Source organism: Vicia villosa, linkage group LG3 (genome assembly GCF_029867415.1).
Source record: "Vicia villosa cultivar HV-30 ecotype Madison, WI linkage group LG3, Vvil1.0, whole genome shotgun sequence".
Classification (NCBI taxonomy): Eukaryota; Viridiplantae; Streptophyta; class Magnoliopsida; order Fabales; family Fabaceae; genus Vicia; species Vicia villosa.
This window is the reverse complement of record NC_081182.1, coordinates 45,001,856-45,013,032: the sequence shown is the minus strand read 5'-3', so window position 1 is coordinate 45,013,032 and position 11,177 is coordinate 45,001,856. Positions and strand designations below refer to the sequence as shown.

General features: G+C 34.0%; 1 protein-coding gene across 1 annotated transcript; it reads right to left on the bottom strand.

Annotated features, from left to right (window-relative positions):
- Window positions 1-6,986: 6,986 nt before the first annotated feature.
- On the bottom strand, window positions 6,987-8,527 carry LOC131661233 (uncharacterized). The gene has a single exon (XM_058930692.1). It carries the CDS (start codon window positions 8,278-8,280, stop codon window positions 7,405-7,407), a length of 876 nt encoding a protein of 291 aa, XP_058786675.1. The 5' UTR covers window positions 8,281-8,527; the 3' UTR covers window positions 6,987-7,404.
- Window positions 8,528-11,177: the final 2,650 nt, after the last annotated feature.

Below are 11,177 nucleotides of genomic sequence, written 5' to 3'. Positions count from 1 at the left end.
GGATTTGATGTTTGAATTGGTTTGACTATGTGTATGATAAACGGGGTAAGATGAAAAGAAGCTATGATGAATTAATGGATTTTCATGGTCTCATAGCTTTTTATGAGTGGGTGAATGAGTAGATTTTGGGCCACTTTTGTTTCTTTGTTTGTTTTTTGTGGATACAAAAGAAAATAAAGATTATGGTTGAAGAATATGTAGATGAGATTCCAAGAAGATGAAAGAAATTAAAGTGGAGAAGTTTTTTTTGCTTTGTTTGGAGAATCTGCAGATTTTACATGTCAATTTCTCAACTTTAAGAAGTTTTTTTATATGTAGCAAAAAAGTTCATAACTATTATACACACTAGTGAAAATCATGGTTCGAATCTTACCGTTCACAACATCCAACTTAACAATATCGACTTTTGTCCGGTGTACTAAGATTTGTGGATGTTTTAGTGAATAATTTAAGATCAAATGTGTATGTTAAGACTCTAATATAAAATAAAAATGGTACAACTAGTATAAAGTGAGGTTACTTTTTAAGGATTAAAAAAGAAAGACCAAAAATCACTCTACCTGCAGGTCCCTACATTAGTAACTGATATATAGCATTAAAATGGCCATTGCATTCACCATCAGAACCAAGTTTCAATGGGATATGTATTATATTAATAATACAAATGCTAGCGTCCGAAGAGAGGAAGCCTTCTTCGAAATTCCATTGAGCAGAAACATACATAATTGTGGCAGATATTTGTCCTACATAGGATTTTTGTTCCACAAAGTAACCCTTTCGAAAACCCACCACGACAAAAAGTCTTTATAAAAAGTAACTTTAACTCGTCTGGTCTAGGATGAGAAATTAAAAAGTCTTCAAGTAAATGTTATTTAGGCCAGGAGTATGACACATTCACACAAGCTACCCCGTTGCAGGAGTTTTATTTTTAATTAATCATTTTCTTTACACAATATTTTCATTTGTAAATTGTTCCACTCACAAATCAAAAATGATTGGTAAAACGGTGAGATGAGATTTTGGATTGTTGAACTAGATTTCGATATGGTGGAGAAGGGGTGTCCTATAAGGTTAATACTTAAACGCTCAAATTTGTGAGAATGAAATTTTATGTGAGAGTGAGAATAAATTTGAATCATACATTTTTCTTCACGTGAGATATTTTATATAAAAAGGTTGGTTGAGGTGTTCATGCTTCACTGCTTAGAATGTGGGAGACTGTTAGATAAAATATCTGATGGTGATCAAAGATTCATGTCTTGGATCAGATATAGGACTTTCTCTTATTGGATTTTTGGTCGGACCAGAACAGTTGTCCTTTAGGCTTCCTGTTGCATGGCAGCGAGATGTCTTTTAAAAAATTGGGTTGGACTCTCCGTACTAGAGTCGCTGCTTGGAGAAGTGGGGAATATTTGGCAGCTATCGTGAGTAACCTAGGAAACAGGTGCATTAAATGCTAGCATCATCATTTAGATGTTTTGCATAATCTTCCTAACATGTAGTTTTAGGCTTCTAGACTAGGGTGTGTGTTTCATCCTAAGATGTTAAAGTGCACTCAAGTGATGTTGTATTCTCGAGGTAAATTTCAACCATTGTTTTTCATTTTCTCTTATTTTTTTTTTTTCATTTTGTGTCTTTGATTAGTTTGAGTTGCTCTCCTATATAAGGGTCGTTAAATGTTTCAAATGCTCTTTTTACTCTATTCACAAACTATAAGTTTCTTGTCTTCTATAAACTATGATCTTTTTTCTTTGAGCTTCGGCGAAACCCCTTTTATTAGTCATTTTCTTTTTTAGGTCTTATATTTTCTGGTTCATCGTCAGATGGGGAATGGGTAAAAACCCACGATTCACACCACCTATCACATGTGGCTATAAGGTGGCCAAGGAATAACGGTCCAAAGAATCAATCAAGGAGGAATAACTACTTTCTTCATGATGAAAAGAACAGTCCAAAGAGACACAAGTCAAGTCCGTTACATCAATATTGAGCGAGCACCCAATATTGGACCATAAGTCTCCCAAAAAATGCTTGACAAATTGCCATATTGAGCATGAGCCTAGCCATTCAAACTGAACCATGTTTCTCTCTTAATTCAAATGATAAGGTAAGTGGCATACGCACAATCAATCAAGCGAACGAGGAAAGCCACCTCCTCTACAATAGCAGGAAGAATCTAGTCTTCACACTTCCACATTTTTGACATAAATGGGAGAAACCACTGCTCCAGGTCTTTGACTCAAATCCAATTAATCTCCTATATATACACCGCTTTCATAAGGGGAATCGAGGTACAAAAATTCTTTTAGTTTTTTTTTAAAAGTTTGGAGGATAAAAGGGAGGACTTTGAAAAAAGGGAAGAATATAGTGAAAAGAATTGAAGAATTTTAATTGAGAGTACAAAATCTCCCTAATTTGAAAAACCTAAAATTTGTATTGGAGTAAAGTTTTGGAGGACTTATATAATTTTTTCAAATATTTTTATATTGTTATGATATTTTAAAATTAAAAATATAATAATGATAAACATTCATTTATTATTCTATACAAAAACACAATTTAAAAAATATTAAATTTTTTATTTTTTTATAAACTCCAAAATCCTTCTTTCCCCTTCCTTTCAAACTCTTAAACAAAAGCTTAGAGATACACGCAGGAGCTCTCCACAACTCTTAAGTGGACGAGCTCTCAACATATTGTAAACCTTAAAACTCATTCAACTAAGGGTGGTCCATCGTAATAGAATTTTAACAAAAAAAAAGTAGAGTATAATGTATTAAAGAATGTTTTTATTGTGTATTTTCATCACTTAATTAGTATTGTAATTAATTTAATTAATAATTAAAATACTTTAAAAGAACTACTTTTAAAATAATCTTGACCAAAAAACTAGTAATAATGAAAATTTAAATAAGAAAGAAAAGAAAAATTTTAAAAATTGAAAGAGGATAATTGTGTTTATAATTGGAGGGAAGAAATAAAATTGTATATGTGTACGAAAATTCCGGGCAAGAGAGAGTAAATATACGTGGGTATTTTTTTATTAGAGGAAGTAATTTCATGAAACTTTAAAGTAATTCAAAGTAATTGGATGTTAACAAAAAATAACAATTTAACTTAGGTTTAAATTAGACTAAAAAGTTGTATGAAACTTGATCACAAATAAAAGTGTATCTTGATGTTGAGAGAATGTGTGACCAAATAATTGGTTGTTGACATCTTGGCTAAGAAGAAGCAATTTCTTATTTGGTTTGAAAAGACAGAGCAATTTCAAAGTGCTGTTAAGCAAACGTAGTTTAATATTTTCACGTTTGAAAAAGAAAAAGCAACAATTTTTTGAAGTACATGAAAGTCCATGTTATAGGCAATGTCTTGGTTAGTGAAGTGTGAAATTGATTAGGTTGAATGCCGTGTAGCTTGGTTAGTGAAGTGTGAAATTGATTAGGTTGAATGCCGTGTAGCTTTTTGAAGGTATCTAAACAAATTTGTCAAAAAGTTGTGTGCATAGCTTCTACCCTCTCCAACTCCAAGCCCTTACTTCTCAATCTTAATATTAGTATACGCAAATAAGTTGAGTCACCATGATCATAACTTAGTGCTTAAGCATAGGGGCACTAAAATCTCTCATCAAATTGTGCTAGTTTTAACTTATGAAGTCATATTATTCACATAGCGTAAACAATTTTTTTAGACAAATTTAATAGTTACTTTAGTAAAAACACATAAACTCGTAGATAATTAAGATAGTACTTACATGCATATTAAAATTTTGTTACTTTGATAGGATTGGCTAAACTAATAAATAAAAGTGCTTTTAGATTTAATTTCTATATAGTAACAAGATAACGCACATCTTAATTTAAGTTGAGCTATTTTTAATTGGTACAAAATAGTCGGCCTAAAGTCTATTTTGTATCTAACATATAAGGGAAACAACAGCGAAAACAAAAACTTAAGCCACAAAAAAAAACCTTAATAATAAGGCCTAGAAACAAGGAATCCTCATTCTAAAGGTGCAGTGGTTTTCAACTACATGAATAGAGCTCAATCTCTTGCCTACATTCCTGTAATTCTTTCAAATCTCAGTTGTTGTATTAATCAATGATTAATACACTAATGTTACCAATTAGATTAATTTAATAGTTTGCATTTGATAGGAGAGAGCTAGAGGTCTGCAGAGGAAAATTCATGTTGTAGAAAGCACACAAAGTGACTAATAGTAAAAAACACATTTCAAAAAGTGGAAAGGAGCAAGCTCAGGGCAGCCAGCTATGATAGTTATTGGATTAATCTAAAATTGAGAAATTAGTAATTAAAATATGCCGGAATTTCTCAACGAAACTCGTTGCCTCATATCAAAATGGTGTTCTTAATCTTGGGCGAGTCACTGCCTTTATATCTTGGGCATGTTTTGAAGAATATACCTCTTTCAAAGCTCTTCCTTTATATCCCTTCCCTTAAAGAAACTGCGGCTACTTAGCCAGGAGAAGAGGATAATAGTTTGATCAAGAAAGGTACGTTATCTTGTCTGATCTTCAACGAAATCAAGCAAGCAAACAAACATGGGAAGGCTCTCACCTATGCCGTGAGGGATTGCGTCTACCTCAAATTACAGCTTTATAGGTTGAAATAACTGGCCAAGGAAATTAATAAAACTCAGTCCTAGGTTCTAAAGACCATACCAAACCACTAAGGTCATATGACATGTAGCTTACCAATTTGACCTTCCTTCAGAGAGTAAGGATCCATCTGGCTGTTTTTTACTAAAGAAAATTGCTACTACACAGGTAAATCCTCAACCTTAGCCAAACATGTTGGTTGACAGGGTCGTTTTAAGTTTTTGGAGGCCCTATATAGTTTAATCTCGAATTAAATATAGCAATTCAAATAGAGGCCCTATTTTGTCATGGTTTAACCGTGACAAATATTTTATGAGGTTCTTTATATCCACAGTTTAAACGTGTTAAATTTTAAGCTCTGTGCAGTAGTCCGCCTTGCATACCCTCATAGAGCGCTGTTGACTGAAGCCATGAAACTTCAAGTGAAGTGCCCAAAAAAAAAAAGTCTAGGCACTTCATAGCAATTCGGATAGAAGTATTGAAGTTTTTATTCAGTGGGAAAATTTACCTGAACCTGAAGCTACTTCAAAATCTTGTAATTTGATTCAATGAAAAAATTTACCTGATTCTGAAGCCTTTAAATAGACTCAAAGTATGATAGAAGAGCAATAGGATAGAAGACCGACTATTTTATTGTGAATACTGAGGATTAAACCTCTTACAATGACTGGTATTGAAGAATCAATGGATGTAAGTAGATCTCCTTGCAACAATACAATATAATAACGATACATGATATTCTCATGGTAAGAATATCCCTAATGAAATGATAATGATTGTCACTCTTCAGTCCCTAATTCCCACTCCAAAACCAAAACCTTTTGCACAACTCGTGCTCCCTGACTGCCATGTAAGCAGTTCAGTATGGCCTCTCTCTTTCACTATTAGCTCAAGGGGTTGGCCTGTTGGTAAAGGTTTGTGACACGAGGGTCTGCTCCTCACAGTGTCTCATATTTGAATCTAACTAGGTGTTAACAATTTTTGTGTTGAGTCCGTACATATAGAGCTTTGTCTTAGCTTTAAATGATTTTTACTAGTAGACAGTGGAATTGGTCCATTAGGTCCCTTGCTAGTGAACCGTAGAATTGATCCCCTTACAGTAATCAGTCATAAGAACAGATACTAAGTTTTCAAAAATAAAAATAAAAATTAGCTCAACATTCCTACCACCCATCATCATTCATCACTAGCGGTTTCACAGATGCTCCCCCTCCCCCTCCATCATCCTTATTTCCTACCTTGCCCCTCCTCTTACACACGTGTTTCATAGGCCTATCCCCTTTCAACCATTTATGACTTTATTAAAAAAACATGAACAAACTTGTAATAATTGATAATCTTGATGGTGCGTGGATGGACCATTTATGTTTGCAGTCCATCCTAAAATCCACTATCCTCTTCATTTTTATGCTTAATATTTGCATTCTATTCCATTATTAAGGGTCCCTCTTCTCGCTCTCTCTTTTCATCTTCATAACGACATCTACCACAACCAATTATCCTGATTCCTTTGATTCTATAAACTTATTCAGAATCTGATTGGGGCAAAAAGCATTCCCAACCCAGGCTAGCCTCAATCTTTTAATCAAAGTTCTAGTTAATAGTGATAAAAGAATTTAGAGTCAAAGGTTGTTAAGACAGGAAAAGAAGATAGATGTATCACAAATTGCAACACAGTCTCAAAACACAAGTAACAGGTTAAAACCATATTCAGTCTATTTTCATCTAATAGAAGTAATATTACCATTTGAAACTACTTTCACCCCCTCTACATAATTTTCTAAACTTTTCAATGAATTAAGCACAAATCTTGTAATCTGTATAAAAAAGGTTTCTCCAAAATTTGAAAGCGGGTGGACAGACACATTAGTGCACGTCTTTCTGATATTACAATATACATTTGATGTGTCTTTACACAGAGACGAGAAAGTTTTGCGATGCACAACACTTAATAGCAGTTTTGAATAATGTACACCGACTTATTATATTTGGTTACAATTTGTTATACTAACTACTTTGCGGAACACAGCACTTATAGCAGTTTTAGATCATTTCTGCTGACTTTTTATTATATTTGGTTACAATTTGTTATGTTACTACTTTGCATTTGGGTAGGGAGTTTTCAATTCTGAAATACTCCCTCATTTCATTTGTGTTCAGAACTTTGTAATATACATCTCAACAAATGGGACTTTAACCATTTGAGTAAAAAACAAAACTTTCATACTACAACCATGTGAAAGTTGTCAATACACTACAAAATTCAGAGATTCTATTATTGGTATAGAAAGCCATCCAGTTTGGTCACACTTACAACCCACATTCATATGTCAGAAAGGAAAACAAGAAAGTAAGCAAAATCATGTATACAACAAAACAAGTAGTTAATGTAAATTATTATTTCAAAGAAAATACCAAATTCTATTCAAGTACAAAATGATATACAAGTACAAAAACTGTTGGTACCACTATTCATATATGTATACAAACATAAACAAAAGCACCCTCCTCCTTCCCAAAATTTATGTCAGTAAAATCTATTAAAAAGAACTATATAGCACAAACATTTCAGATTGAAGGCTAGTCTAGTTTTCTGCCCGTGTTCGACACCAATGCATTTTAGATTGCAGACATCTCTGGTGTTCAACCTATGCTAGACATCAATATGACACCGACACCATTGTGTGTGGTTATGTATATTGTATAATCACTTATTATCCATGTATACTTTAAGTGCGGTGTCTGGTGTTCGTGTCGTCGATTGATTCATAGAAAAGATACAACATCAAGGTTGAATAGAATCAGCACTAACCCATTTCCAATAATGTTTCTTAACAGAAACAGCTTCATGAGCAACTTTCTTTTCATCCGAATCAGCATACTCATCAACCTCATACGTGCAAAAATCACCCTCCGGCAAACCCTCCACAGTAGCATTCAAACTATGCAAAACATAGCAACCAGGCAAACCAGGATAAGACCCTGAATTCCGCTCCTCCACCCTCATCACATACGAATTCGGGTCAATCGTCACTATATCACAAACCTCCGTTCCAACCCCAATCACAGAACCAAGCTCCTCCTTAATCCCCCTAACAGCGGCAGACTCCGGTTCTTCATTGGGTTTCATCTTCTCCGACAACGGCCTGCCCCGTTCCCTGACTCTACCGTCAGATAATTCCTGATGCGATTCAACCAGGACTTTCCCGTCTTTTCCAATAACCCTAACCGTAACAACCTGAACGGTTCGAATCGGAGGATTCGAATCTTCGAGCAACGTTTCTCCTTGGGAGAGTTCAAGCCAGAGATTATGAACGTTCTTGGTTCCGGGTTTAACGCCCCAAGTCGCAAACGAATCGGAGGGTAAACGAGGTTTGAGCCATTCAGATAGAGATTGGGGAGAAGCGAAACTATGGCGACGGTTATTCTTGTGGTTGGACGACGATGATAACGATGAGGTGGCAGTTTGGGACATGGCGGGAATTTTGAGGAAACGGCGAGGGTTAAGAGGGAAAGAGAGGAAAGGACAGTTGGTTGAGGTTGTTGTGGTGTTGTGGGATCTGGAGGAGGTGAAAAGAAAGCAAACGGAGAGTGCGGTTAGTAAAAGATCTGGTAAGGAAGGGAGGTTTGTTATGGTTAGTGGTTGCAAAGGTGGGGACATTTCAAACGAGGAAGTTGTGGTGGTGTTCTGGGTTGTGGTTTTTTTGATGAAGGGGTGTTAAATTCATGATGATGAATGTGGAGGAGAAAATAGAGGATGAGAAGGGTCAAAAGGAATATAAGTGGTGATGATTTGGATTTGATGATAGTGTTTGAGATATGAGGAATTGAATTGAGGATGTAATGATATATTCGGGTTCGGTTTTGGTTTGTTTTCTTTCATGTTTTTATTTCAGCTTCATAGGGGTTTTTGTTTTTTTGGTGAATTCTCTTTGTTAACTACGTGGCTTCTCTTTGCTTCATTCACTATGTTTCGTCTATGTGGTTACCAATGGACGGATGGATGGAATCACACAATTTAATCTATATTTTTATTTGAGCCTTACATTTCAATTTTTGTTTTATTTTTAAAATAAATTGTTAAGATAATCCATATTCATTAACTTCATTTGAATTTTTTAATGGATTTCTCAATAATTTTTTATATTATTTTATTTTTACTCATATTATTTTTAGATAATCTATATTATTTTAAATTATTTTAAAATCATTTCAATTTTTAATATAATTTATATTAATCTTTTAACATAAAAAATATAGTGAATATGAAAAATTATAAAAGCATACTAAAAGTATAAGAGAAAGTGTTTTTTTAGATTTATTGTGTATTGTTAAACGAGCAAGACTTTCTTTTATGAAAAAATTTCGATGCATTTTTTGAAATTCTTAGGCATCTGTCGATATTTTATTTATGCAAGTTAGGAAGTATTTTTTTTAATAAAATTTAGTTTTTTTCGAAGGTGTATCTATGGAAGTATTTTAAACTAGTGAACATTGAGAAAACTTCAAATTAATTCAGTTCAGGAATTTCTCCGTAGGTGCATCTACAGAATGACTTAGCGCAAGAATTTTCCGTAGATGTATCTACGGAATAATCTGATATAGTTTAAACCAACATAATCACTCTCCCATTGTTGGTTTTCTTCTTCACAATCACCTCTACAACTTAAAAATCTTACATCATCAATATCATTTTTCACTCTAAAATTCCAATTTTTTTGGTGCAACATATCAAAGAGAGTAGGAGAAGACAAAATTTTAAGTAAACATTCATCTTTATCTGTTGCATTGCTCACATTATGCATCGAATTTCTGTAAAAAATGCAATGTTCCTTCCGTAGGTACATCTACGGAACATGCTGAAGATGAACACGTTCCGGAGGTGCATCTACATAACATGTTTGTGTTGTTTTATTCAGCAGTCTTGTGGTTTTGTGTTATTGTTGAAAGTATTTTCGATAAATATTTTCTTATCCATAGAGACTGAGTAATATTGCTGCCGTTCTATAGTTGAGTTATAATGAGTCATAAAAAGTATTGGTTTGATTGTTTGTTCTCAATTTGCATATAATAAAATAATAACTGAATACTAGAAAGCTTAAAGATGAATAACAATGGTGAAAGAATATGTTGAGTTCTAGGGTTCATCAACCTATTCACATACAATAATCAATTAATCCACAAGTGAACATTATCTAAGTTATTATCTTCATTCATCCTCAAAACTGATATTATGTCTAATGATCAATCTAGAACCACCTTTACTGGTATGATATTCGATCTCTCAGAACAACTATAAAGATAAAGGGAATTTAACCGCAATGATTTATGAAAACTTCTTCAAAACCTCATCTCTGAGTATTAATCAACAAGTCAATGTAAAAACCTAGGGCAAAAGCATGAACCCTATCTCTCGATTGATAGTTCAACAATGATATAAAATAAATGCAAGGTTTTTCATTGATAATAAACTTAAACAATTGTTCACAGGAATTAATCAAATAATTGTATCTTCATAGGTTAACTACTACCTTAAACTCAACACAATGGGATTTAGCTCTCCATAGCCATGAAGAACACACAATAATTCATGGAAGGATTTATCTTCATCAAGGGAATGTCTTCAATTGATGTTGAATTCTCCGTCGGAAGTTGGTGTTTGCTCTGGAATAGGATTTCTCTCTAAATTTCGCACACCAAAGATCCCCCTCTTATGAGAATTAGGGCTTCTATTTATAATAATTTGTCCTTGTCACGCAACCATCGCGCCTCGGCACGTACTGGCACGGCACGAACCCAAGTCAGAGAGTTTGGCGCGTCTCGCCCATGATTGGCGCGGCTCGTCCTTTGCTTCACCTTCCTTCTTTGTAATTCTTCCTCTCCAAGAGTTTTCTCCTTGCGTGTTTCTTCGACTTTGCTTCTAAACTTCAATATCTACACAAATAACACCCAAAGTGACGCAAGTTGTTCTACAATTAGTATCAAACCACTAAAGTTCAATTCTAACCATAAACTCCTTAAAAAGCATAAGATAAGTTCACTTTTAGCTCAAAAGATAGTTAATTTATCACTTGAAAATACTACTAATTCACTCCTAACAAACTCTCCCCAACTTAGAGTTTTGTTTGTCCCTAAACAAAATTACTTACCTCCAACAAAACATACCGACAATCATGCAACAAGTTTTTCAAAAAGGTTTTCAAGTGGTTCAATTCAGTAACCAAGTCAAATACTCCTCTTCTTCCTGCAAACTCAGAGCATACACACGAAACAAATTTTGAAAGCAAATTACCTCCAGAAGTTTAAAACACTACACAATTGTAATTGAATCAGCACTAATCACTCTCATCAAAAAGTATGATGAATAAAAGAGGGGTTAAACACTCATCCAAACAATTAAATCAACAAGAATCCATATCATACGTTTACCATATTGTTAGCATCAAGTCCTGTGGAATCTGAGAATCAGAAGGTCTTTCTAGGGTTGTAATGTGGTTTAGATTCAAAGAAAAGAAGATAATCAAGGGTTGTTCCTAATTTAGGGAAGCATCTGAATCA

What these genes read in the sequence shown, in the direction of transcription:
- LOC131661233 (XM_058930692.1), bottom strand. Translation starts at nt 8,280, where the DNA reads ATGTCCCCACCTTTGCAACCACTAACCATAACAAACCTCCCTTCCTTA.